General features: G+C 44.5%; 1 protein-coding gene across 1 annotated transcript in view; it reads right to left on the bottom strand.

The window, feature by feature from the left end:
- Nucleotides 1-16,142, bottom strand: part of PRKCQ (protein kinase C theta) — a 36,446-nt gene extending 20,304 nt beyond the window's left edge. The window contains exons 1-11 of the mRNA XM_041483725.1: nt 15,594-16,142; nt 11,112-11,311; nt 9,832-9,892; nt 8,070-8,232; nt 7,445-7,476; nt 7,264-7,349; nt 6,056-6,185; nt 5,306-5,415; nt 4,641-4,758; nt 3,445-3,620; nt 198-371 (exon numbers count right to left, since the gene is read on the bottom strand). Of these exons, the coding sequence (XP_041339659.1) occupies nt 198-371; nt 3,445-3,620; nt 4,641-4,758; nt 5,306-5,415; nt 6,056-6,185; nt 7,264-7,349; nt 7,445-7,476; nt 8,070-8,232; nt 9,832-9,892; nt 11,112-11,311; nt 15,594-15,711 (1,368 nt within the window). The 5' untranslated portion in view covers nt 15,712-16,142. The remainder of the gene's footprint in view (nt 1-197; nt 372-3,444; nt 3,621-4,640; nt 4,759-5,305; nt 5,416-6,055; nt 6,186-7,263; nt 7,350-7,444; nt 7,477-8,069; nt 8,233-9,831; nt 9,893-11,111; nt 11,312-15,593) is intronic.
- Nucleotides 16,143-23,133: the final 6,991 nt, after the last annotated feature.

The following is a 23,133-nucleotide window of genomic DNA, read 5'->3' on the forward strand; positions in this document are numbered from 1 at the left end:
TCCATCCCCAGACTGATGTGGGGAAAGTAGATTAAATTTTTGGAGCCATTTCCCCAGTGCTTAATCTGAAGATCCCTTCCCTGAGCACCACTTCATGTCCCAAGTGGACCACAGCAGGCTGAAGCCCTTCACCAAGCACCTGCATTTCAGTAAAGCATTCTCAGCCTGTGGAAGAAGGTGGCAGATCCTTGTCTTACCTTGGTCTGGAACGTGCAGAAGACATGAGTAAGGAATGGGTGCTCCCAAGCCAAGGAGAGGACTCTCTTCTCCACCATCGTACACTCAACGTCATCATCCATCAGCACCACATCCTTCTTCAGGGCTTTCACAGCAAAATACTGGTCTGTGCTCTTCAGCTCGGCCAGGAACACCTGAAATGGAAACAGCTGCTCAGAAGGAGGGATTATCTCCTCTCAGAACAGCCATGTGAGAGTGGGAGCTGAGCTCCTGAGGGTACACCTCAAAAACCTTGATGCTTAAGGCCCCATTCTGCCATTAAAGGCTTTGAGTTTGCTCCCCATACCCAGAACAGTTTTATGAAGTTGAGCCCTGGAGAAGCATGTGAAGTTCTTGGCAATTACAGGACCAGGCTCCTACATGCCTGGATGGACAGGACATGCCAGAGAGCCAAGAACCTCTGATAACAGAAACCATCCTCATGCAAATGCTCCTGAGATACATTTCCTGTTTTCTGACTTCAAATAATAAAACACAGAATATTGCTTTGTCAGCATTTGAAATGCAAATACCCTTCACCAGATCTTCAGCAGGCGGAAAATTATGTCCACCAGTAGCTGGACTGGTTTTATATCAGATGTCTTTCTTTCCTTCCTCTCAGTTTTCAGGTCTGAGCACACAGGCTGGGTCCCCCATGCTTTTGCAGGAGTTCTTCTCTGAGAATGGGAAAACACCTCCCAGAGGAGTTACAACCTCTGTCTATTTTTATAGGCAGGGAAAATGAAACCCAGAGCAGCAGAGAAGGGTTTTCTAGAGACCACAGAGCAAAGAAGTCTCTCCTGGAAGGCAGTGACAGTCCTGATCTTCACACTAACAGCCTGCTGACCCTGTTTCTATAGACTGAATAAATGTGTAAGATTCATCAAAGAGGTCTTTGAAGTTCTCTGCCAGACGCTATTTACTGAGTAAGCTCAGACATGTTTTAGCCCCGACAAAAGTTTTATTTACCCTTTTGGCTACTGCTGCATTTCACTTTGTAGCACCAGACAGAGGGTAGAGCCTAGAGCCTCCCTCTGTCTCTGCACTGAATGACCAGAAACGCTCACAGTGCTGATGCTGCAGGCACCCTTTTTACCCTCATGTTTGTGCTGGGCACTGCTGTCCTGGGGAAGCTGGGGAATAAATGTGCTGCATCTGTGACCTGTGCTGTGGCTTCCAAGGAGCAGGTAGGCAATGCCAGACCACATACAGAGGTGGTGGTGGGGGATATCCTCATGGATCTGCCCCTCAACCTCTCAGGATCACACAGAGCTGGAGAGACCCCTCAGGCACAGAGATCTGCACACCCTGTCCCCGCTATGGGGAAGTGAATCTCTCTCCAAGCAAATGAGGGCACCAGGAGCAACACCAGCACAGGAAACTCGTGGGTGAGTTTTTGTTGCAGAAAGGCACAAAATGGCCCATTCTCTCCACACCCACAATGTGCACTTCAAAGAGATGCAGAAGCTTGCAGGCTTGGAGAGTCCATGTCAGCATGAGGGCTAAAACCAGGTACAGAATGTGCTTCAGTGGAGGCATTAAAGATTTGTATAGATGAACACCTGAGCAAGCTCATCTCATGAGACCTGTTTTGAGGAATGGTTTAGATAAGAAGACCTCCAGAGATCCTTTCCTTCCAATAAAAACGTTTCTACTATATCCATGCTCTTGATTTCAGGTTAGTCTGGAATGTTGGATTGGGGTGCTTTAGTTTAGCTGTGAGATGCCTCAGCTCTGGCTCCCATGCAAACTGTGGATATGACAAGTAGACACAACACTTTCTAGTGGAAAATTTCCCTGTCCATTGAGTTGGAAATAGATGGTCTTTAAGGTCCCTTTCAACCCAAACCATTCTATGATTCTATCACTTTCTAGTATGAAAGGCCAACACAGGAAATATTTCGCCAGTTGAAGAACTTGGCTGCAGCAATTGCTCCAGATCATTTAGCAGGCAAAAAGGAGCCCTTTGTCAAGGCACCGTTTCCCCCTTGGAAAGATGTGGGATGTGGGCAATGTGATCCATACTCCTTCTCCTTATTGGCTGTGAAAATGCAATGGGGAGTCCCTCTGAAATGCTTCTCTCAGCTTTGTGCTGGCACTGAGTAACATGAGTCCCCTCCCAGGGGATATCTGCAATGGGGAAGAACAATTCACAATTCATCAGGATTAAAGAATCCACTGAAAACAGGTGGTTCTTCTTTCAAAAGCACAAACTCTTGGCTGCTGGAAAATTTGCTCTGGGCTCCAGCACAGATCAGAGCTGGAAAGAGAGTTGCTGCTCCCAGCTGGGACCTGCTGCCCTGGAGAGCAGAGCTGATCCACACTCAGCTCAGCTCATGCTTCCACCTCCCTAAGAAGAGGGAGAGCACAGAGACCTTTCCCACCAGCTCTCTGGGGATATCCTGGATCCATCAACCTGCACAGAAGGGGGAGTTGAAACCCTGCCTAGGGCACTCCTGTCCTGCCATGGGCAGTCATGAGAGAGCAACTAATGGGACAGGCAGAAGGACAAGGCAAGGAGAAGATGGAGTTCAGGATCCAGCCATGCCAGAGCAAGGATTCTTCGAAGACTTGGAGATTTATCAGCCATTGTGTGGCAGCAGGACCAGAGCAGTGACCTGTACTGGGCACTGGTGAGGCCACACCTCAAATTCTGGGTTCAGTTTTGGGTCCATCACTACAAGAAAGACACCGAGGTGCTGGAGTGTATCCAGAGAAGGGAACAGAACTGGGGAAGGGTCTGGAGCACCAGGAGGGGCTGAGGGAGGTGGGAAAGGGGCTCAGCCTGGAGAAAAGGAGGCTCAGGGGGGACCCTGTGGCTCTGCACAAGTCCCTGACAGGAGGGGACAGCCAGGGGGGTCGGGCTGTGCTCCAGGGAACAGGGACAGAACAAGAGGGAATGGCCTCAAGTTGTTCCAGAGGAGGTTGAGATGGGATATTAGAAAAAATTTCTTCACTGGTCAGGCATTGGAAGGGGCTGCCAAGGAAGTGGTGGAGTCACCATCCCTGAATGTGTTCCAAAAACATGTGGATGTGGCACTTGGGGACACAGTTAGTGGTGGATGTGGCAGTGCTGGGTTAGCAGTTGGATGCAAAAACCTTGGAGGTCTTTTCCAACCTAAATGATTCCATGTTTTTCCCTAAGTGTCCCTTCAAACCAGATGTTATTTAGTGCCACACAAAGTGACATGCAAATGCACACAGTGGTGTCCCAGCCCCAGTGCTTACCTTACCAAAACTGCCCTTCCCCAGCATCTTGTGCAGGACAAAATCTTCAATGGTCAGTTTTAACTGCACTTGGTGCTCCTGCTGTTCCTGGGACTGTTCTCCCAAATCTGACTCTATGAGAGACTCTCCCTTCACTGTGCCCTCCACTGGAGTCTCCCAGGAGATGCCTTGTGGCTCTGCAACAGACGTCAAAGCACTCGAATAAACCCCTGGACAGGAGCAGAAAATCCCCAGAACACTCACAGGTATTCTGCTTAGAGGTTTAAAAGGATATTTTAGACAAATGGAAGTGTGGTGGCCATCTCTGAGTAGATTGGCTCTGCTCCTACACTGCATTCGCTCCACAGGAATCTTTAGTCCAGTGGAAACTGCATCTTCTTCAGTAGTTTTTTTAAAATTTACAAACGACTTCACAAACTCCTTCATCTGTCTTTCTGTATTGTGGCACCAAATCCTTAATTTCTGGCCACATGTCTTCTCCAGTCCTTCTTGCTGTTTGCCATTATGATGTGGTTTCATTTTTTCAATGTGTTTTCAAAACCCTGGGCAAAGCTAGATGAAAAGGTGGGACGGCATTTTCATACTGTGCTCCTGCTCTGGATGTGAAGCATTCCAGATCAACCAGCCTGGAGCGGAATTGCTCTGAGTTTGTTCAGTACTCCACTAACTTGGATTTGTAAGAACTTCTAAGAGATTTTGTCCCTCACTGGATTTATCCTGTTGCTGTAACTGCTCTAAAATGCTGGACACACTCAGCAGACAAACTGACCCACATGTGAAACAGATGTGAAACCACCTGAGGCTTTACTGTTTCACATCAGCACAGCCAGTTCTACTTGCAGAACAGAACACAAATAAACACAGATGGGGACATAATTTCTTTCTCCTTGGGGTCCAAAGGGCACGGTCTCTCATTTACCCTCCTAAACATCTGTTCTTGTACCACAGAGGGCTGTGACACCTAGATCAGCTGCTAGTGAGTGAAGTGAGGTCCATCAGGGGTTTTCAAAGCTACCAGAAGTCAACCTCCACCCAAAAACATGAAATCAGAAACAAAATTGGCCATGGTGATCAGAAGGATTCCAAATATCCTGTCTAGAGCTTGGCAATAAATTCCCCACTCGTGTCACCTCCAACTCACCACGTACCAACCAAACAACAGCAAAGCTCTGCCCTGTATCACCAGGAGGAATTACCTTTTTTCCCTGATCCTGGCAAGGCCTGAAGTGGTGTCACATCCTTCACAGGAACAGGGAAGCCGATTTCCAGAGGTCCATCCCTGGAGATCTGTTCACTGTCGCGCTGGCAGCGAGCCTGGGACACAGAAACCAGCAAATTTTTGAGCCAAAATTCTTGTATTTGCGGGGTTCCCAGATGAATGAAGGAATGATGAATCCGACTCCATGTTCTTAGAAGGCTAATTTATTATTTTATGATCTATATTATATTAAAGAATACTACACTAAATTATATTAAACTATACTAAAGAATACAGAAAGGATACAGACAGAAGGCTAAAAGATACTGCTGAAAAACTTGTGACTCTTTCCAGAGCCTTGACACAACTTGGCTGTAATTGGCCAATAAGTAAAAACAATTCACACGAAACCAATGAAACAATCACCTACCACATTCCAAAGCAGAAAAACACAGGAGAAGCAAATGAGATAATATTGTTTTCTTTTTACTCTGAGGCTTCTCAGCTTCCCAGGAGAGAAATCCTGGGCAGGGGATTTTTCCAGAAAATATGACGGTGACACAAAATCACGTGCCAAGCTTATGAACAACACTGTGACTTCTTGAGTGCGACTCACAAAAGCCAAAATGTAGAAGAGCATCTAAAAATGCTTCAGCTATTTACCTGCTGAGTGCTCTCTATCATTGCCAGAGCTTCAGCCATCAGTTTCTGATTCACTCCACAAAGATTTGCTACTTTTGCCTGGCACTTGTGGTGGACGTTCATGCCACACTCTGAAAGAGAGAACACAAGGTGTCAGGACAGTGAAGGCTGTAAAGGGTTGGGCAGGAGCAAGTGCTGCTGTTGGCCAGGGACAGAGATCAGCCACCTAAAGGGTTCTTGAGATGGCACTCAGGTAGCTTTTTGGTTCGCTATGGAGACTATTTTTGTATTTTCTTCTGGCCAGAGGTTGCATTTCCACATCCATCAGCCTCTGCAGGTACAGGCTACTGAAACTACAAGCCATTTTCTCAGAGATAAACTGTAATTACAGAAGAGGATCCTCCCATTGTTTGGAATTATGAAGACAGTGAAATGTCTTGGGTCTAATAGTAGAAACAGAGCTTGCAAGTTCATACTGGGGGTGATTTGGGAAAGTGCACAGTGCCACTGTGATGCTCTTTGTCTCTTTGGGAAGAAATTCATCATCCTGCTGGATCAAATATCTCTCAGCACATGGACAGTTCTCATTCTTGAAGAACAATCCTCCTTGAAGGACAGTCCTGTGGACCTCTCCTTCACGCTCCTGGGTGCCACCTCATACTACTTTTTCAGAGAAGGGCGGTAAATGAGATTTGGATTTTCAGACTGCCGCCCTCCAAAGACAAGGACCCTTCCCATGCTCAGCTGGTGCCACCTTGGCCAGGGACTCACCGTCACACTTCAGCCCCTGCCGTGCCAGGCCCCAGAGGAGAGTGCCACAGTGCTCACAGAAGGTGGGGCTCTTGTAGTTGTACACTTTGAAGCGGTGGGGCATGTCGATCTTGAACCTCTCCTTGTGGAACTGCAAGACAAAAGCCAGGCTGAAAACCCACTCCTCATTTCCACCTGGGTTCCGTGTGGAAAACCAAAGGTGCGCCACGGAAGTTGGTTTGTCTACTGCCCTCTTATCCTTGGGTATGACTGCCAAGCAGAAATTGTTTATCAGGCACACAAACCCAAATTTTGATATACAGTGACTGCAGTTCAGAGGGAATTGAGTCATTTCATCCCTGGCCTTGACCAAATGACTGCTTGTGCCTCATTTATATACCCAGGCTCCCCTAATGCTCAGTGGGAAAACATTGGTGCTTTTAAACATCATTCACCTCTTTCTGCAATGGATGTCTACATTTGTTGTCATGAATCACTCCTTGGAAGAGCCTGTTGTAATTCTTTTAGTATGAAAGGTGATGACAAAGTTGGTTACATCTACCCTGGAGATGTCAGAAAAGAAGTGAAAGCAATCTCATCTATAAAAATTGTAGAAGGAGAACAGGAGAACGGGGTGGGACTGAGAGTAAACAGAAGTTGTAGGACACAAGGTTAAGGGAATAGTCCTATCAGGAGTTTAAGGTCTGGTTTTGCCTACCAAAAAGAAAATTTTAGAATAAACTGACATGAGAAAAATAAAGTAAATAACAGCAGAGATATCAGATCTCCCACTGACTGTTTCAGATAACACAAGCACAGATTTGTTCAAGCACAAATCTGAAAATTCAGCCTGATGTCCAGCCTGACACTGGATAGTGAAGAGTTTTCTCCAGTAGATCTCCACCTCCTGTCTATGACTTCCCTCTGAGTTATACTTTATGCATTAGAAAAATGTCAGTTCTGATCCAGCAACTGCTTATTCTGCAGCTGCATTTGAGTAAATCTTAAGTAGGAGGTAATGAAATCACTGGGAACATAAAAAGCAAAGGGCACAGATCAGATCAGAGTCCTTAGCTCAGCAAGTCCTTTTGCTTCATCAGAAGTTGCTTTGCAGTGGTGTGGGAGAGATCTGAATGACACTGAAGATTTTTGAAAGGGAATCATAATAACAAAATTAAATAAAATAAAATAACAGCAACAATAATAATAATAATAGTAATACAACCTACCATAGTTTCTCTGCTGTTGATTGCTGATCCTGTACACTTGGCTATTACTTTATCAATGCACTTCTTATGAATGGCAGCGTTACATTCTGCAACAGCAAAGATGTCATGTGTTAATAAATAAATTCCTCAAGAAAAGATTAAGTAAATAATGACAATAAGAAAACAAAAGAAAGTTTCTTACGTCTGCATTGATAGCCTTGCTTATTCAGACCCCTGAAATGAACAGAGCAGTGGTTAATCCTGAGTTTTCTGGAAGCCTCAGTAGAAGAAAGGAGATCAATAATTATCAAAGAAGGAGAACCAAATTGCTTTGCTTTTTATCACTCTTTGTAGAGATTATTTAATTTCATTATCCTCATTTAATCTAATGGTGGAGTGATTCTCTATGGTTCTCACAGCCTTTTCAGCACACATTCACATCCTGAATTTCATGATATCCAAACAGCAAACTGGACCGATGAGAAATGCCTTTGTGCATTTTGCCAAACCCAAAAATATTTGCAAAAAATATATTAAAAACTGTGGGGAATTTTTCACAGTTGGAATTACAACTGCAAACCACATCCTTAAAAGTGATGCAACAGCTGTACAAGTAAGATGCCAAGGGTCTTACAGGAGGAGCACAGACATTTAATAGGGAATCATGGAATTTTTTAGGTTGGAAAGGACCTTTAAAATCATCCATTCCAACCACTAACCCAGATCTGCCACGTCCAACACTAAACCACATTCCCAAGTGCCACACGGACACCAGAACTGGTTCCTGGGGTTAAAAGGAGAAGAAGCACAGATCCTTTTCCATTTACCACACAAACTCGTGGCACACAGAGCAGAAGGTGGGCTGTGGAAAGAAGGTGGCTGTGAACTCGTGGCACTTGACGTTGTGGATTTTGGCCTGTTTGATGGCTCCCCTGCGCTGGTGCAAGGAGAAGAAGCCTTCAGTCTCACAGTCAGCCAGGTCCTTTGCATCTGGGAGGAGAGGAAAGAGATTTAAGTGTACCCTGTCCTGATCAGGTGCCTTCAGAAAATGCAGTTGCCCAAATACTATGTGACTGAAGCTGATGATTCACTCATGGTAACAAATACTCAAAGAAATACCATTTTATGAAACCCACAAAAGTCTCATTTGGAGGGGTGTTATCTACCATTCCTACACTAAAATGACTTCAGACTTGGGACACTGAGCTCTCTTGACTATTCATAACACTGCTTTTGAAACCTAGAACAAAAATTTCCCAAGGAGAGGTAATTTAAACATAAAACTCTGTACAGTACTGAAGAAGCATGCCCTAAAAAAGGATGAAATTACATAAAAATGAATAATTACTGATATATGGACACAAACACACATGTGTATATGTGCATATACGTATATATATTTATGGGTATTTAACAGAATCCTTTCTGTGTCCATATACATGTGTCAGTAAGCACATATTTATGTCCCAGGACATTCTTGTTACTTTTCCATGCCAACACCTGCCTTGCTGTTTGCTGTGTCCTTGCTGTAATTCACAGTTATTTAAGCTTTTTGGGACAGCAAACAAACCAATTCTGACTTCACATGCACTTCTACATGTGCTTGTGCCTACAAATCTGAAATTCACACAGAAAATCAATCTCTGTTTAGTTTCACTCCTGCACTGCACAGTAACCTGTGGGAATTGGCCCCCTGTGTGATCTGATGCTGATCTTGATATTAGTTATAGGAGTACAACTTGCATTTTCTATGCTTCAGCCTCCCTAACGCCTTTTAATACACAAACATCAGTCCAGGTTACATTAAAAGTAAGGATGGTTAAGGAAATATCAGCATGGCCATGGCTGCTTTCAGTGCTTCTCTGTTTCTACAAATGGAAGTGCCTTCCAGGTATCTGCACCTCACAGCTTCACCCTGCCCCTGAGGATATAAGAATTTTGTCAACAAAGAGGGGAGAATAAGACCAAGCATTTGAATTAAACCCATTTCCTTCAACAAAGCAGAATGTAGCCCTTTCTATGAGAAATTTTCCCTAATAGCCATCCTGAGGCTGTTCCCTGAGGCCGTTCCCTCTCCTCCTGTCCCTGTTCCCTGGGAGCAGAGCCCGATCCCCCCGGCTGTCCCCTCCTGTCAGGGAGTTGTGCAGAGCCACAAGGTCCCCCCTGAGCCTCCTTTTCTCCAGGCTGAGCCCCTTCCCAGCTCCCTCAGCCCCACCTGGTGCTCCAGCCCCTTCCCCAGCTCCATTCCCTTCTCTGGACAAGCTCCAGCCTCTCCATGAATTTCTTGTAGTACATAAAGCAGAATTATTTCAGAGGGAGCTGCCTCCTTATGTATCTGTTCTGTCTTGTTTAGCATAATGGGAATATCTGCCATTTAGTGGTAAACCAGCCAAAAAATCTGTCTTGCAAATCACAGAAGAAGCGTCACCACACAATAAAAATTACTTTTCTGGAGTTTTTGTTTCAAACAGTTATGTTTGTTGTGATGGATCAATCAGTAATAACATAGGCATTGCTTTTAGTGAAGACATCATGTCTGCCCCACAGCCCAGAAATCACAGCTATAACTTAACAAACAGAATCACTTGCCACTTATTTCCAGGAAGTATCTCGCATTCATCAGCATTCGCCCTTGAGGCTTCAGTTCTAGCTGGTTGAGATGAGTGAAAAACAAGAAAAAAAGTCCATTAAAAAGTCATTCAGAGAAGGAAAAATCTTTTCAGGTGACTTCCAAGCGATCTCCTTTTCCCAGTGGGAACTGATGAACAGCAATGAGTGCTAATTTTCAGGTTGCTCATACCCATGTGAGGCAGCAAGGTAGGGTAGGAGCAACTACAGAGAGAGGAGGGTTGATCACCTCATATCAAACACTCAGAGCAGCATGATAGGAGAGATGAATGAGATTAAACCACAGAAATGTAGGCAGCTTTTTAGACACCAAATTAGGACCACCACGATCCACAGAGAAAACTTGTTCCCAATGAATCCTGCAAGGGGAAGGTGGGAGCAGTTCAAAAAACCCAGCCAGCTTCAGACAGGTGATGCTGAAATCTTTTAGGCACTCAGTTCTGCAAGTCTAACTTCTTTACAGTCAACCTGAGGGATGCCACAAGCTTATTATTGTGGTGCCATGGTCTAGTTGAGGTGTTGGGGCTGGGTTGGACTCGCTGATCCTGAAGGTCTCTTCCAACCCAGTCATTCTGTGTGATTCTGTGTAATTCAAGCATTTTTTGGGGCCTCCCCTCTGGACTTGGCAATTCCCACCTACCTGACTCATCATCCATAAGTGTCTTTGGAAATCTGAATCCACCGGACTATGTATAAGCTGGATACTGCATTTTAAAGATTTCTGCCAGGATCTTTCTTGCCTGGACTAGCAGGGAACACAACCTTACATTATCATTCTTGTGAAGACTGTTCAAATTTACACCACCATAACTTCAGTGATTTTTAAGGAGTTGCTCTGACATAACTCTGAACTCAGGCAGCTGTGAATCAGCTACTTGGTATCAGATAAAATTTTTAAAGCTGTTTCCCCAGAGAACATAAAATAACTCATGTTCAGCCAGTCATACTAAGACTTGTTCCCAGTGGGTTTCCTCAGCCAAGATTAATTCGTGGACACAACTCACCTGAAGCAGGATCCTCACTAGCACAGGGCAGGTTTCAATTAAAACAAAAGTGCCAAACTCTTCTCTCCTGACAAGGCTCTCCCTCAAGTCACACCCAAGTAGTCTCAAATCATTATTCCAGCCAGTCCCCACTGTGCTGCTGGTGACAGCCACAGCCTGGCATGGACACAAGGACACATCCCCTTGCCTTGCAGCAGCTCCCTAGCCCATCCTGCAGGAGAAGAGAGTGATGCTCACCCATATCTCTGTCTTCCCATTGCTCTTTTTGCACCTCTCTGCCAGCACCTTCAGCTCCACCGTCGTCTCCGAGACCATTTCAGCACTTTTGTCCTTGACCACGATGTGCATGACCCGGCCATTGTTGATGTGGGCATCAAAAGTGCTGTTCCAGGGTGGGTACATGGTGGGCTTCTTCTGCACATACACTTGGCCATTCTCTGTTGAGAGGGAGAGCACAAATCCATGCAGTGAGGGCGGTTCATGAGACCAAATACAGACATCTACCCTAAAAAGGTAATTTCCACCCTTGACCCCACCAGTTCTGCTCAGGAGATCCCACATCTGACCCCAACACCATAAACACCCACTTCTAATCAGGTGAATCCCATCCCAGACAATTACCTTGTTTATCACCTGTCCCAAGGCACTGCAAAATGAGACAGGTTTGCTTCAAACCCCCCAAAAGCTGGGTGCACTTTGGGATGAATGTCCAGCCCAGTAGCCAACTAAGGGATGTTAGAACATGAACTGTCATGCAGACCTGTAACTATCCCACAGGGATGTAGAGTTTTCAACAAAGCAAACTTTCCTAATGCTTTAATTCCTCTTCCTTCACAGCATCTTAATATGGGTAAAAAAATGGGTATCTCTGAGGTTTGCAGAGGTTTTTCTCTAACTGGGTCTCTCTGAAAAGAGCCTCAGCCAGATTTATCTCACAGAGCCAGTTTTACTTCATACAGCCCTGTAAAAGTCTTGGTACTCAAGACTACTCAAGGTAAATTCTATATCACAGTTACCCTCTGCAAATGTTCAACCCATCAAATGCTGAAGCTGAAGGAAAAAGAGAAAAAAAGCAGCAGATCTGTGACCCCTGTCTAAAGACCCTGCTGTTATTTCCAATAATTCCAGATGGAAAAGAACATGCAGCTGGAAGGTAACACGAAGAAAATTTTTCCCTAAATGAGAGGACTAATTCACAAAAAATCCGAGACAAAAATGAGACATAAACTTTCCAGCATCCCAGGAAACAGAAATCTCAGCAAAGGACCATCATTTCTTTGCTGCATCAGTGAAAAAGCCACAGAAGTGAAACACAGCACTTGCACAACAAGTGCTTTCATTTGTGTTACACTCCAGGACACCAGGCTTAAATAAACAAACCCTGGAATGTGAATGAACTGCCCGATATATGGGATCAGACAGTCACCCTGGTGCGTCCCCGCTGACGGCTGTGGAATTCTGCCAGGGATTAATCTAACCCCAGGTTCCCGAAAAATGAAATTGCAACTGTCTTTCCTGGGGAGCAGCTTCCATTGTGGCTGGGAGTGCTTTTCCTGGAGGCTTTGCTGAGTTCAAACACAGAGCAGGAGCCTTCATGAAGCAAATGTCACCAAGGCAGGTGGCAAAATGGCACCTGGCCAGGTGGCTTGTGAAGGCAGAAGCCACTTTTAAAGGGCAGACTCTTTTTATATCTCAGAAGCACATATAATTTCTGAAATATTTTGTCATCAGTTATAAATTGCTGTAACACCTCCAATGGTATGGAGGTGTGGTTTGTTTTTCATGGTTTTTTTGGTTGTTGTTTTGGTTTTTTTTTTCAGATTGCATTATAATGTGACAAGACCCTTTTTACAAAATAAGCAAGTAGAAAAATTTATAAGGCTGCCCAAGATCTATCCAGAACTTCTGAAATTCTTCACTGTGGTCTTGCTGTGATATCCCTGTGTCCACAGAGGATGTTAATCACTCCCAGATCCCTGGGGACCAGTGACCTTTTCATTATGGCTGGTTGACAAGGGACAGCCTCTGGCATGAGCCCAAAGTCAAACTCCCTGTTTTTGGAAATATATTTATCATCTACCACTGTTCTGTTTGCAAAAACCCAGCCAACCAATCAAACAAAGACAAAACCAAAAAACCCCACACTTTGCCAGTGCAAAACATAGAACCACAGAATGTTTTAGGTTGAAAGGGACCTTAAAAACCATCCAGTTCCATCCCCCTGCCATGGGCAGGGACAACTTTCACTAGACCAGGTTGTTCCTTGGACTTGAACATGTAGGCATGTCCTGCCCTGCTCAGCAATCGTTTCTGCCCTGAAAAATTCCTCCATGGCCAAGTGTCAGTGCACAAGGCCAGGAAGATTTGCATCTCTCACCAGCTGTGCAGCTGGTCCACTCCTACTCCTTGATCATGCCAAAATTTTAGCCACAATTTGTATATCAGTGATATATATATATATATATATAATATATTTTAAAAAATTAATTTTTTTTCATCCAATTACAACTGAGCAGCAATTGCTTTGTCAAACCAGGGAACTGGAGAGCAAATTATGACCAAAATAAAAATAATCATGAAGCAGGAATAAGACACAGTTTAGCAGAGGAACTGGCAGCATTGGATTAACAGCTGGACTTGACGTTATTGGAGGTCTTTCCCAATCTTAATGATTCCATGATTCTACCTCAAATATATTTAGTTAATGCTTGTCTGGAGACCTTTTGCCTTCTTGAAGCCTGTTAGAGCATGACAGCTCCTTGGGATGGTCACGGAGAGCATTCCTGGCATTTGGAGTCAGGCTCATCTCCCTGCACGTCAGACAGAGACCTCTGAGTGGTCTGTCTGGTCAGGGGGAGCTTTTCCAGGGTGTGATTCACCACACTCATCACGGATGCGTTCCTCAGGCTGGGATTGCTCACACATCAGTATCAGGGAATTAGAGGGTGGATGGATTCCGTGATGGCCTCACTTTCCTCAATCCCCCTAAGGTAAAGTTGTCCATCCACACATTTAAACACCCTCCAGCAGGTTAACACCTCTCACAGGTGCTTCAGCCCACCCTAGGAGGGGAGTGTGACGTGAATCAGCCCCAGGAGCTTCACTGATGAGATGAGTGCCTCTGGCTGTCCCACCATGCTCTGAGCCTCCACCAGATGAAATTTCATCCCAGCAAACAGAAATCTCCTAATGGCAGAAAGTCACTTTCCTGTGCTCAGCCCTCACTAATGGAGAAAAGTTCCTTCAAACACAATTTTTTATTTCTTGCTGGTAGAGGATTTATTATAAAAATAATAATTAAAATGATTATAAATATTACAGTAATAATTAAAATAAATATAATTACTATAATGATTATTGACTCTGAGGAGCACAAAAATTATATCCCTTAGAAAATACTTTTGTGTTTGTTGGATACCAGAAAACACTTTCAGCTCTGTGTCAGACAAATAAATACAGGTCTGTTCTGACCAAGTTGATTTTATTCACTTTTGACCTGACACAGATTTCAATTTGAGTTATGGCTTTCAAAAGCCTCATTAAAGCAAACAGCCAAGCTCTGCACAGAGCTAAAATAGAACGTATTTTCTGATAAAAGTGAGATCTTAGGGATATCTTGTCATGCAGTATTTTCTTTCCTTTTGAATTTACTATTCACCAAATCTTCCATTATTGTTTGAAGTATCATTTAAGGCAAGACAAAGTTCAATGTGATAAATGCTGAATCTTAAACAAAAAATGAACCCCAGTGAAATACGGAACTATTTTAAAATTATAATTTTTTAAAACTACTTTAACATCCTCTGGGGATTACAGTCATGGGGATTCTCAATAAATAGGGATTTCTGAGTGGATTTTATTTTTCAAAGAATCACAGCAGTCAAATTAGAACTTTATCAAAGATTTAAGGTAATATCAGCCAAAATGAGAAACTCCCTAACACTGAAGGTCTTGCTCTTCGTGATCCTTCGAAAGCACAACTGGAGAACTTTTCATCCTTTCACTGGAATTATTTTAATGCATAAGACATATAATAAATGTTTTCCAAAGGAGGATTCATCAGTGTTGTTCAATCAGGATAAATGTGCAACAGTCCATATATTCAAACACAGCAAACAGCTTCTCAGGAGGTTTCATTTTCAAACCTTTTGTACAGCACAGCAATTACACAGATAAATTAACTATTTCTGCAGAGGCTGGGCTGTTTGAGTAGCTTTTTTTTTCTTTTTTTTCTTTTTTTAAATTATGGAAGTGGCTGGGTCTGTCAGTTTCCCCCCAAAAAGTGATTAACAAAGATGACCCTGCCAGAATATTTTAGCGCACTCAGATTTCACCTGCCTGGAGTCCCACTGACAAACCAACAACTGGCCATGGAAGGGTGAAACTGAATACAGCTCAGCTCATCTGCTCTGTCACATGCTGGGGCTTGTAATGCAGCTGATAATATCCTCAAATTGGAAATACAAATTTGTTTGCCACCATCTTAAAATCAGATTGCCTTGCAGACCACACCAAACCCAAACTTGCACTGTGCTGGGACACACAAAGGGGTTCACAAATCTTTATAAAGTGGGGTGGGAAATGGATGGTCTCTGAGGTCTCTTCCAAGCCAACATATTTTATGGTTCATTCTGGTTATCTACACACAGGAAATGACACAGAAAAGCACAGACATGACTTAGAGAAGCCCCCATCCACACTTAACCCCTCCCCTCTTACCTGACTCCACGGCTTCTTTAACCATCACGGCACAGTAGGGGTTAATCACCTCCCCCTGGGACGGCAGGTAAGGGCCACTGTCGTAGTTGGACAAACCAATACGCAGGAAGGGAGACATGACAAGTCCTGTGCCAAACAAAAGACAGGCAACACTTGGGAGAGAGTCTAAAAATTCCCCTGGTTTTGACCAGCCCCTTATCTCCGTCGGGCAGCGGGACGCCGGCTGCTAGTTATCCATCCAGCTGGAGCCTCTCTGACTTCCTTCCACGGACTGAGCCAGCACTGCTGGACGTGCTCAAGGTACTGGAACTCAGCTGTCAGCTTGACCACGGAGCTGAACTCATCACAGGTCTGGGAAAACCCACAGGAGCAGCCCTGAGCACTGCTGACTTCACGCCGACCACCAGGAACGAGGATGACAACGCACAGGAGTCACAAATCAGAGCTTGCTTGGCCTGGGATAAACCTCTGCTGTAATTGATGTTGAGTCACATCAAGAACCTGAATGCTATGGGAACAGAGAGGGGTTTGGGAATACTGTTGGAAGCCTGCACGCTGAATGTGAAACTGTGAAATAACTGTGCACTATTTATATATGGCATGGAAAGGAGCTCAGGCATTCCTGGGTGCTGAACCATATTCACAAGTGAAGATATAAAGAGAAAGTTCAGCTCATATGAACCACACTGTACAGACAGTGAAACAAAATACCCCACCAGAAAAAACAGCACCTCAGGATTGATTTTAAGCAGCTGAAAACAAATACAATCAAGGTGCCAGGAAACACTACAAAACCTTTGAGATGAAACACTACAAAACTTTCTCTGCAAGATCTTTCAAAGCCTTCAGAGAGAAGATTTCGTGAAACCAGAAATTATTAACTGTTGTAGCTAGTGCCCATCATTTTACCATCTGGGCCCCAAACTGGGATTTACCACCCAACTTTTGTCTCATCATCTGAGCTTGTCATTCCTGGCTTCTCCTCCAGACAATGGGGAGCAAGAGGCACTTTGAACTCAGCTGCAGATGTCTGTCTTGGACCACCAGAGTTAAAAGCCACCAGTGCTATCACCAGCTGTTATCTGTCAAATATATTGACAGTGACACATTGTTCAAGCACAACAGCAAAAGGATGAATGACTTGTGGTGTGGGATGCAGCCAAGTCTCTTCTGCATTTTACGCACAAAAATGATCTTTCTGTAGGGAATCTTCTCTAGCCCTACATGGAAAAAGTTCCAGGTTTTTTTTGGGGTTTTTTTGTTGTTTTTTTTTGTTGTTGTTGTTGTTTTGTTTTGTTTTTTTTTGTTTTTTGTTTTTTGTTTTTTTTGCTTGTTTGTTTTTTGGGAATAGCATTTTCTTACCTGCAAATGGTATTTTCCTGACAGGTAAGTTCAGTCTCTGAGAGGGGCTTTTCTTTTCATCACTGTTGTGGACAACATGGAAAGGTTTTTCTCAGCTGAAGGAATATCTGCTCCTCTGGCCAGGCTGACTTCAAAACCTGTGTCTCTATTCAAGGACACAGGAGGCAAGACCATCAAGGAAAGAGGAGAAGTTGAGGAACCAAGATGTAGCCCTTTGCTTGAGTGTCTTCTCTCTTCCCCAGCAGTGTGGAACGATGAGTTTCCATCAGCCCCTCGTACAAAAGTCTGGGGCTGCTACAAAACCCAGAACAACTTTTTCTCAGCACATGGCCAGGTTGCAGCTTGTTATTCCACTTGTATCCTGGATCTGATGAGATCTTCTCCTTCCTCCTGTTTTATAAAACAAAGACAAACTGCTGCAGTTATTGCTGGGACTGGAACACCAAATCTTCTGGCTGAGCATTCACAAGCACTGAGCACTCACATTCCAACATTTTCCGACACAGATGGCTCATGAAGCCAACTGTCCGTGTTCTCTGAGAAAGAATTTGCCTTCCCAGAAGGTTTCCCTAAATTTACTGCTCTACATCAGGCCAATTTATTCAATAAACAGCATCTGAAGACTCTCATTCCCATTTGAGCTCCTGGCTGTGTTAGCCAACAACCAGGCTGAGTTTTCAGGAAAACAGCAAAAAAGTCACAAACTCTCTTGGATACTGCACTCAAAAGAGAAGAAAACCATCAGGTGTCTGGGGAAGAGAGGATGGGGCAGAGAAAGAGAAAAATATCCTGTGACTCATGTCTGTTGTGTATCTCTAGGAATGCAGAGGTCATGGATCCCTGCATGTGGCATTGCCCTCGACCAGGAAAACATCAGAGCTTCTGCCAAGTCCTAAAAGCTGGTGGGAAAGGCAAAGCACCAGGTGGAGCTGGATACAGGCAATCAGGACAATCCTGTTCTCCTCTGGATGAGGGCAGCATCTCTGAAGGATGTTTCACATTAGCCAAGTGCCTGATGAAGCTGCTTTGAAGAGCCACTTGCATTTACACAGATCCTCAAGCACAGCTAGACCTGTGGCACTGCAGAGAGGTACAGTGAGTGGTTGTGAGTGCTCCATGGCAAGAAAAGGCTAAAAGTTCTGCCTCAACTGTCAGAAGCACAGAAACCTGATCAAATTAAGAAGGAAAAAAAATCTCTTCAGTGGAAAAAAAATATACGTTCTTTTCCCTGTCTGCAATGCAGACAATTATTATTACTTAGACATTTCCTTTGTTTCAAAAAACAAGAAACCTATGAAGTCTAAAGACAAAAGGAAAAACAAATCAAAGGGTCTCTGGCAGCAGAAGTGAAATCCAAGGAGCTGTATATTCTGTACCATTAGTGTGAAAAGCTGAAGATGGGCAAAGACTAAAACCAACAGCCAAAACATCTTAATTGTACCTCTGAGTGTGAACAGAAATGTCCTCTGTCTCTACCATATTCCACCAATTCTGGCCACTGCTGGGCAAGAAAAAATTATGATCCTCTTCCAAATCCCTAATTCCTACAACTCTGGCTTTAGAGAAACCTGATCAAATTAAGAAGGAAAAAAAATCTCTTCAGTGGAAAAAAAATATACGTTCTTTTCCCTGTCTGCAATGCAGACAATTATTATTACTTAGACATTTCCTTTGTTTCAAAAAACAAGAAGCCTATGAAGTCTAAAGACAAAAGGAAAAACAAATCAAAGGGTCTCTGGCAGCAGAAGTGAAATCCAAGGAGCTGTATATTCTGCAGCATTAGTGTGGAAAGCTAAAGATAGCCAAAGACTAAAACCAACAGCCAAAACATCTTAATTGTACCTCTGAGTGTGAACAGAAATGTCCTCTGTCTCTACCATATTCCACCAATTCTGGCCACTGCTGGGCAAGAAAAAATTATGATCCTCTTCCAAATCCCTAATTCCTACAACTCTGGCTTTAGGAACTTGTTGTTCCACAAGCAGCAGCAGGAGGAAGTGCAAGAGGTTAAGCACTCCCTTACCAGGACTTTCCAAATTCACCTTTCAAATCTCAGAGTGGCAGTCAGAATTATTAGTCAGTGTGTTGGGCATCTAAGAACATGAGTGTTGCTACAAGAATACAAAGATCTTTTCATGGTTCCTTATAATAAAATGTGGTGACACTATTGACTCAGGTACAAAAGAAATAAAATTAGGACTAAACGTATGAGCTGCAATTCATCACACTTCAATTAAATCAATGTATTCACAACATAGGTGGAATTGTGAAAGCTCTTGTCCTGCTAAATACTCCTGTCACTGCTCCAAAAATCACTGCTTGGATGTGCTGCAAGACACCTGCTCAGGTCTGAGGGTCAGCTCCCTGAGCAGTGACATTTAAAACTTTCCTTCTTCTTAAATGCTGGATGTTCCCTCCCTCCCCTCCAGTGCAACACTTCATTTTGGCTCTGTGCAATCAAGCGCTTCCTGATCAGGTATCCCAGAGATGTGGAATCTTCACTCTTGAAATATTCAAAAGCCATCTGGCCAAGATCCAGGGCAGCTCCTGGTGTCCCTGCTTGGGCAGGAGAGGGGGACACGAAGAGGTCACTTCAAAGCTCAAGCAGCCTGTGGTTCTGTGAAGACACAGAGGGATAGATCTCACCAAGACCCAGATGTCTGCAGCACCTGCCATGTCAGGCAGTCACCTGAGCTCCTGAGAGAGGAACAGAGGGAAATTGGCACCCTCAGATCCTGAGCTGGAACCACCAGTGTGAGATCTCCCTCCTTTGAGAGCCAGTGGGAATACCTGGGGATGATCTGTTCACATGAAGCACCTTCACTGCAAGATCGGGTTTTGACCAGGTTCCTCAAACCATTAAAATTTCAATGGATCCCTTCAATGAATCAAATCTGAGAGACTTGTGCTGGGACTTCACATAAACCAGTTTATTGCAGGAGATGCTCTGCAGCCTCCAGCAAACAGATGAGAACTTTCCACCAGCTGCAAAGCACGTGGGTTTGGCACAGCAAGAGTCAGCACTGATAAACCAACAGCTGCCCTCCTAAGCCTTGCAAAATCTGGCTCAAACTTGCTAAAACCAGAGTTTACTGCTGTACCAGCCTCGTGTGAGCACTCTGCTCTGGGGTGGATTTCTTTACCCTGCCTAATAAATCAGACAGATAACTGGTTTCCTGCTTTCCTCTCTTTTCTCACACTGTCTTTCCTGAAACCACCTTGGCTTTGGCCCAAACATCTGTTTTCCAGGTCAGATTTCCAGCATTTGCCACTACAGGACTGCTGCTTGGCTGGCATCCATGGCCATAAACAATTAAGCAACAACACAGCTCAGCTCCAGCACGGCTCGCTGTAATAGCAGCAGTTTAATTTAACACCAGAAACAGCTGCACTGGGTATGGAGAGTGTCTGCTTAATTTCCCAGTGGAAAGGATACTGTGAGGTATCTGGAAAGCAAGGATGAAATGCAGCTTTCTCTAAGAGGCCACCTGCAACCTCTCCTACAGTGAAACTCCAGTAATTGGGGTTCAGCAATGCTGCACCTCACTTTGCTGGCACAGGGGAGCTCTGCCCACTCTGGAGAATAATACAACATAAGGAAACCATTCCCAGATGATATTAGGAAGTAATAAACTCTTTAACATCCTTAATCAATTGTGGTTAAGTAGAGAGGAAGAAATGAGTTCCTGCTCCCAGTCAGCAGAAGATCTGGATGGAGGACAGCTGCCTGTGATGGGATTTGTGCTTTTGCCTTTCACTGACTGAAAATGGATGCATGTATGACACAGTAAAGATGGCCATTTACTGAACAAGGGCCAGCTAAAAAGGGAAATATTTCTGGATTTGAGATGCTGCTTTTTAGTGTCATCAAACTGTCATTTTCTCAAGGTCAGAGGGAACATTTCCAGCTCTCTCTCTCTTTTTTTTTTTTTTTTTGAGGCAAAACTGCTTGCAAAATGAGTTCATAATCTCCAGATCAGCATCACTAAGAGGGAAAGGATCCAGGAGTTATAGCTGGAGGGTATGAACTTTCTTTCACCCCTTTTCCAAGGCATCTCCCAACAAAAAGGCAGGTCCTGACCCTGCAGAGATCTGTTTGTAAGGCTGGTGGAGACCTGCACATGAGCATTACACACCTCAAGGTCTTCCTGCAGATTTCAAGGGCAACACAACACCAGCAGGGATGGCTGAAGTCCCTTTCTCCATCCCCTGATTCCTCATATCCCACAGACCAAACAGGAGGGAATGGGGATCTAAAAAACTCCCCTGAGTGACTCATTTTGGGTGCCTCTATCAGCTGTTATTTCAAAGGAGATCAAACCAGCCTGCTCATGAAGGAGGAAGTTCAGAACCCCTCCAGGTGCCATCCAACATTTCTCACACTTTCCTTTGACAAGGATGTGGATCAGAGGAGGAAAAGGAGGGGAAGTTGCAGAGCCCTTTGATTTTCTCTCTCTCTGTACTCAGCCACCCCATCTTCAACATCTCACAAAGGCAGAGGAGGGAGAGAGTGAGGCAACCAACACCAGCAGTCTCTGATGGGATTGGTACAATATCAGACTCCATGCAACTGAAGAGCCTCCCAAAACTTCCTGGGACCACTTGATTTCAAAACAGAGGCGATGCTCCCCACACAAACCCTTTCCCACCTCTTGCAGATGCAGAAGACCTGGGCAAAGCCTTTCTTTCCCCTCTGGAAATGAGGTTTGCAGGCTTTTCTAGGACCAGTGTCAGGCACAGGGAAGGACATTTCTGTTCTCTGGGATGCCTTGTGAAGCTGTGTTTGGAGCGAGTGGTGTGTATTGGTAAGAGGACCTACCTCCTACATAAACCCCACAAACTCTGTCTGGACTCTGCTGAGCTCAGGGCTTTTCTTTTGTTGCATTTGTGGTGCACAAGGCAAGAACAGAGCCTCAAGTCTATTTTCAGATTTTAAAGATGAACTTAAGCCACAGTGGAGTTAACAGAGGTGAACAGATTTACAGCTATAGAAGGGTTGGTGTCCCTCCCACTGGAGAATTGCAGGAATAGCTGCTGGGAATGCCAGTGGTCACTACATGGACTCTAGGATGGAATCCTCAACCTTTCTAGAGATACATGTATAGCTGGGCCTTAAAACCAGGGAATTTGTGCTTTGCTATCCCCTTGGGTCTCCACACAACAATTCCTTCAGCCTGACCTAAGCACAGGCTGTGCCCAAGGATTTTATTCAGCTTTGCACACCCTGTCACACTGCAGCTTCCCAATCTCCTCCAGCACAGCCCGAGGTCTCTGTAGAGCAGATTTCTCTAAAAGCAACCTCTCTTTTTTCTGCTTGACCAGCGAGTTTGCAGCTGCATCCACCCCCTGTTCTGCCTGACCCTGCAGGGATGCAGGGCCTGTCCTAAGCAGGAGTGATGATGATGATGATGATGATGATGATGATGATGATGGTGATGTGTTGGGGGGTGGTGTGCAGCAGCTGCCTTTTGGTTGGGATAAAGAGGCTGGGAAATCATAGCCTGGCTGCCTGGGAAGAGATTAAGGGTGGATTCACAAGAATGTACAGAGACAACTGCACTGCCCATACGAGCTGCCAGCCCAGCTCCCAGAACACCCAGGACAGAGATATAAACATCTCTAGGGGTGCATCTTCCCACCCTAAAGAGGGTATTTCAAACAAAGCCAAACCCCTCTTGGAACTGCTGTTTCTGCCCCAGGATTGGCCAAGGCCAGTCCTAGCACTGGTGTTCAGCTGCCCAGTGAAAAAGGACCCAGATTTTAGGGTTTGATCCAGGAGCAGATGCATTCGTGTCTAACAGTGATGACAGCTTGGAGAGACAGTGAAAAACATCTGGGGGAGGACCCCACACCAAAACCATTCACTCTGGAATGTGCTTAGAAATGGAAAAAGGGTCCATCTCACAGGAACACCCCTGAGCACTTTTTAATTTGCTCATAAAGGATACAAATTCTTACAACAGAAGGAGAATCTCTCTCAGACATTCCTTTTGTTTTCCAGCAGACAATGTGAATTTATCTACCTTGGCAGGGTGTTTAAAGCTGAAACCCTTGTTACTTGTGCGAACTGGAAAGAGAAGCAGAGCAGACCCACCAAATCTTTATTTGGATTAAACCCCTCCAGGTCCTATCCCTCAAGCCAGGTCAGATCCCTTTTTTCCCTCACATTTAATGAATT

The sequence above is a fragment of the Pyrgilauda ruficollis genome, unplaced genomic scaffold, assembly GCF_017590135.1.
Source record: "Pyrgilauda ruficollis isolate IOZ18807 unplaced genomic scaffold, ASM1759013v1 scaffold61, whole genome shotgun sequence".
In the NCBI taxonomy this organism is placed as follows: domain Eukaryota; kingdom Metazoa; phylum Chordata; class Aves; order Passeriformes; family Passeridae; genus Pyrgilauda; species Pyrgilauda ruficollis.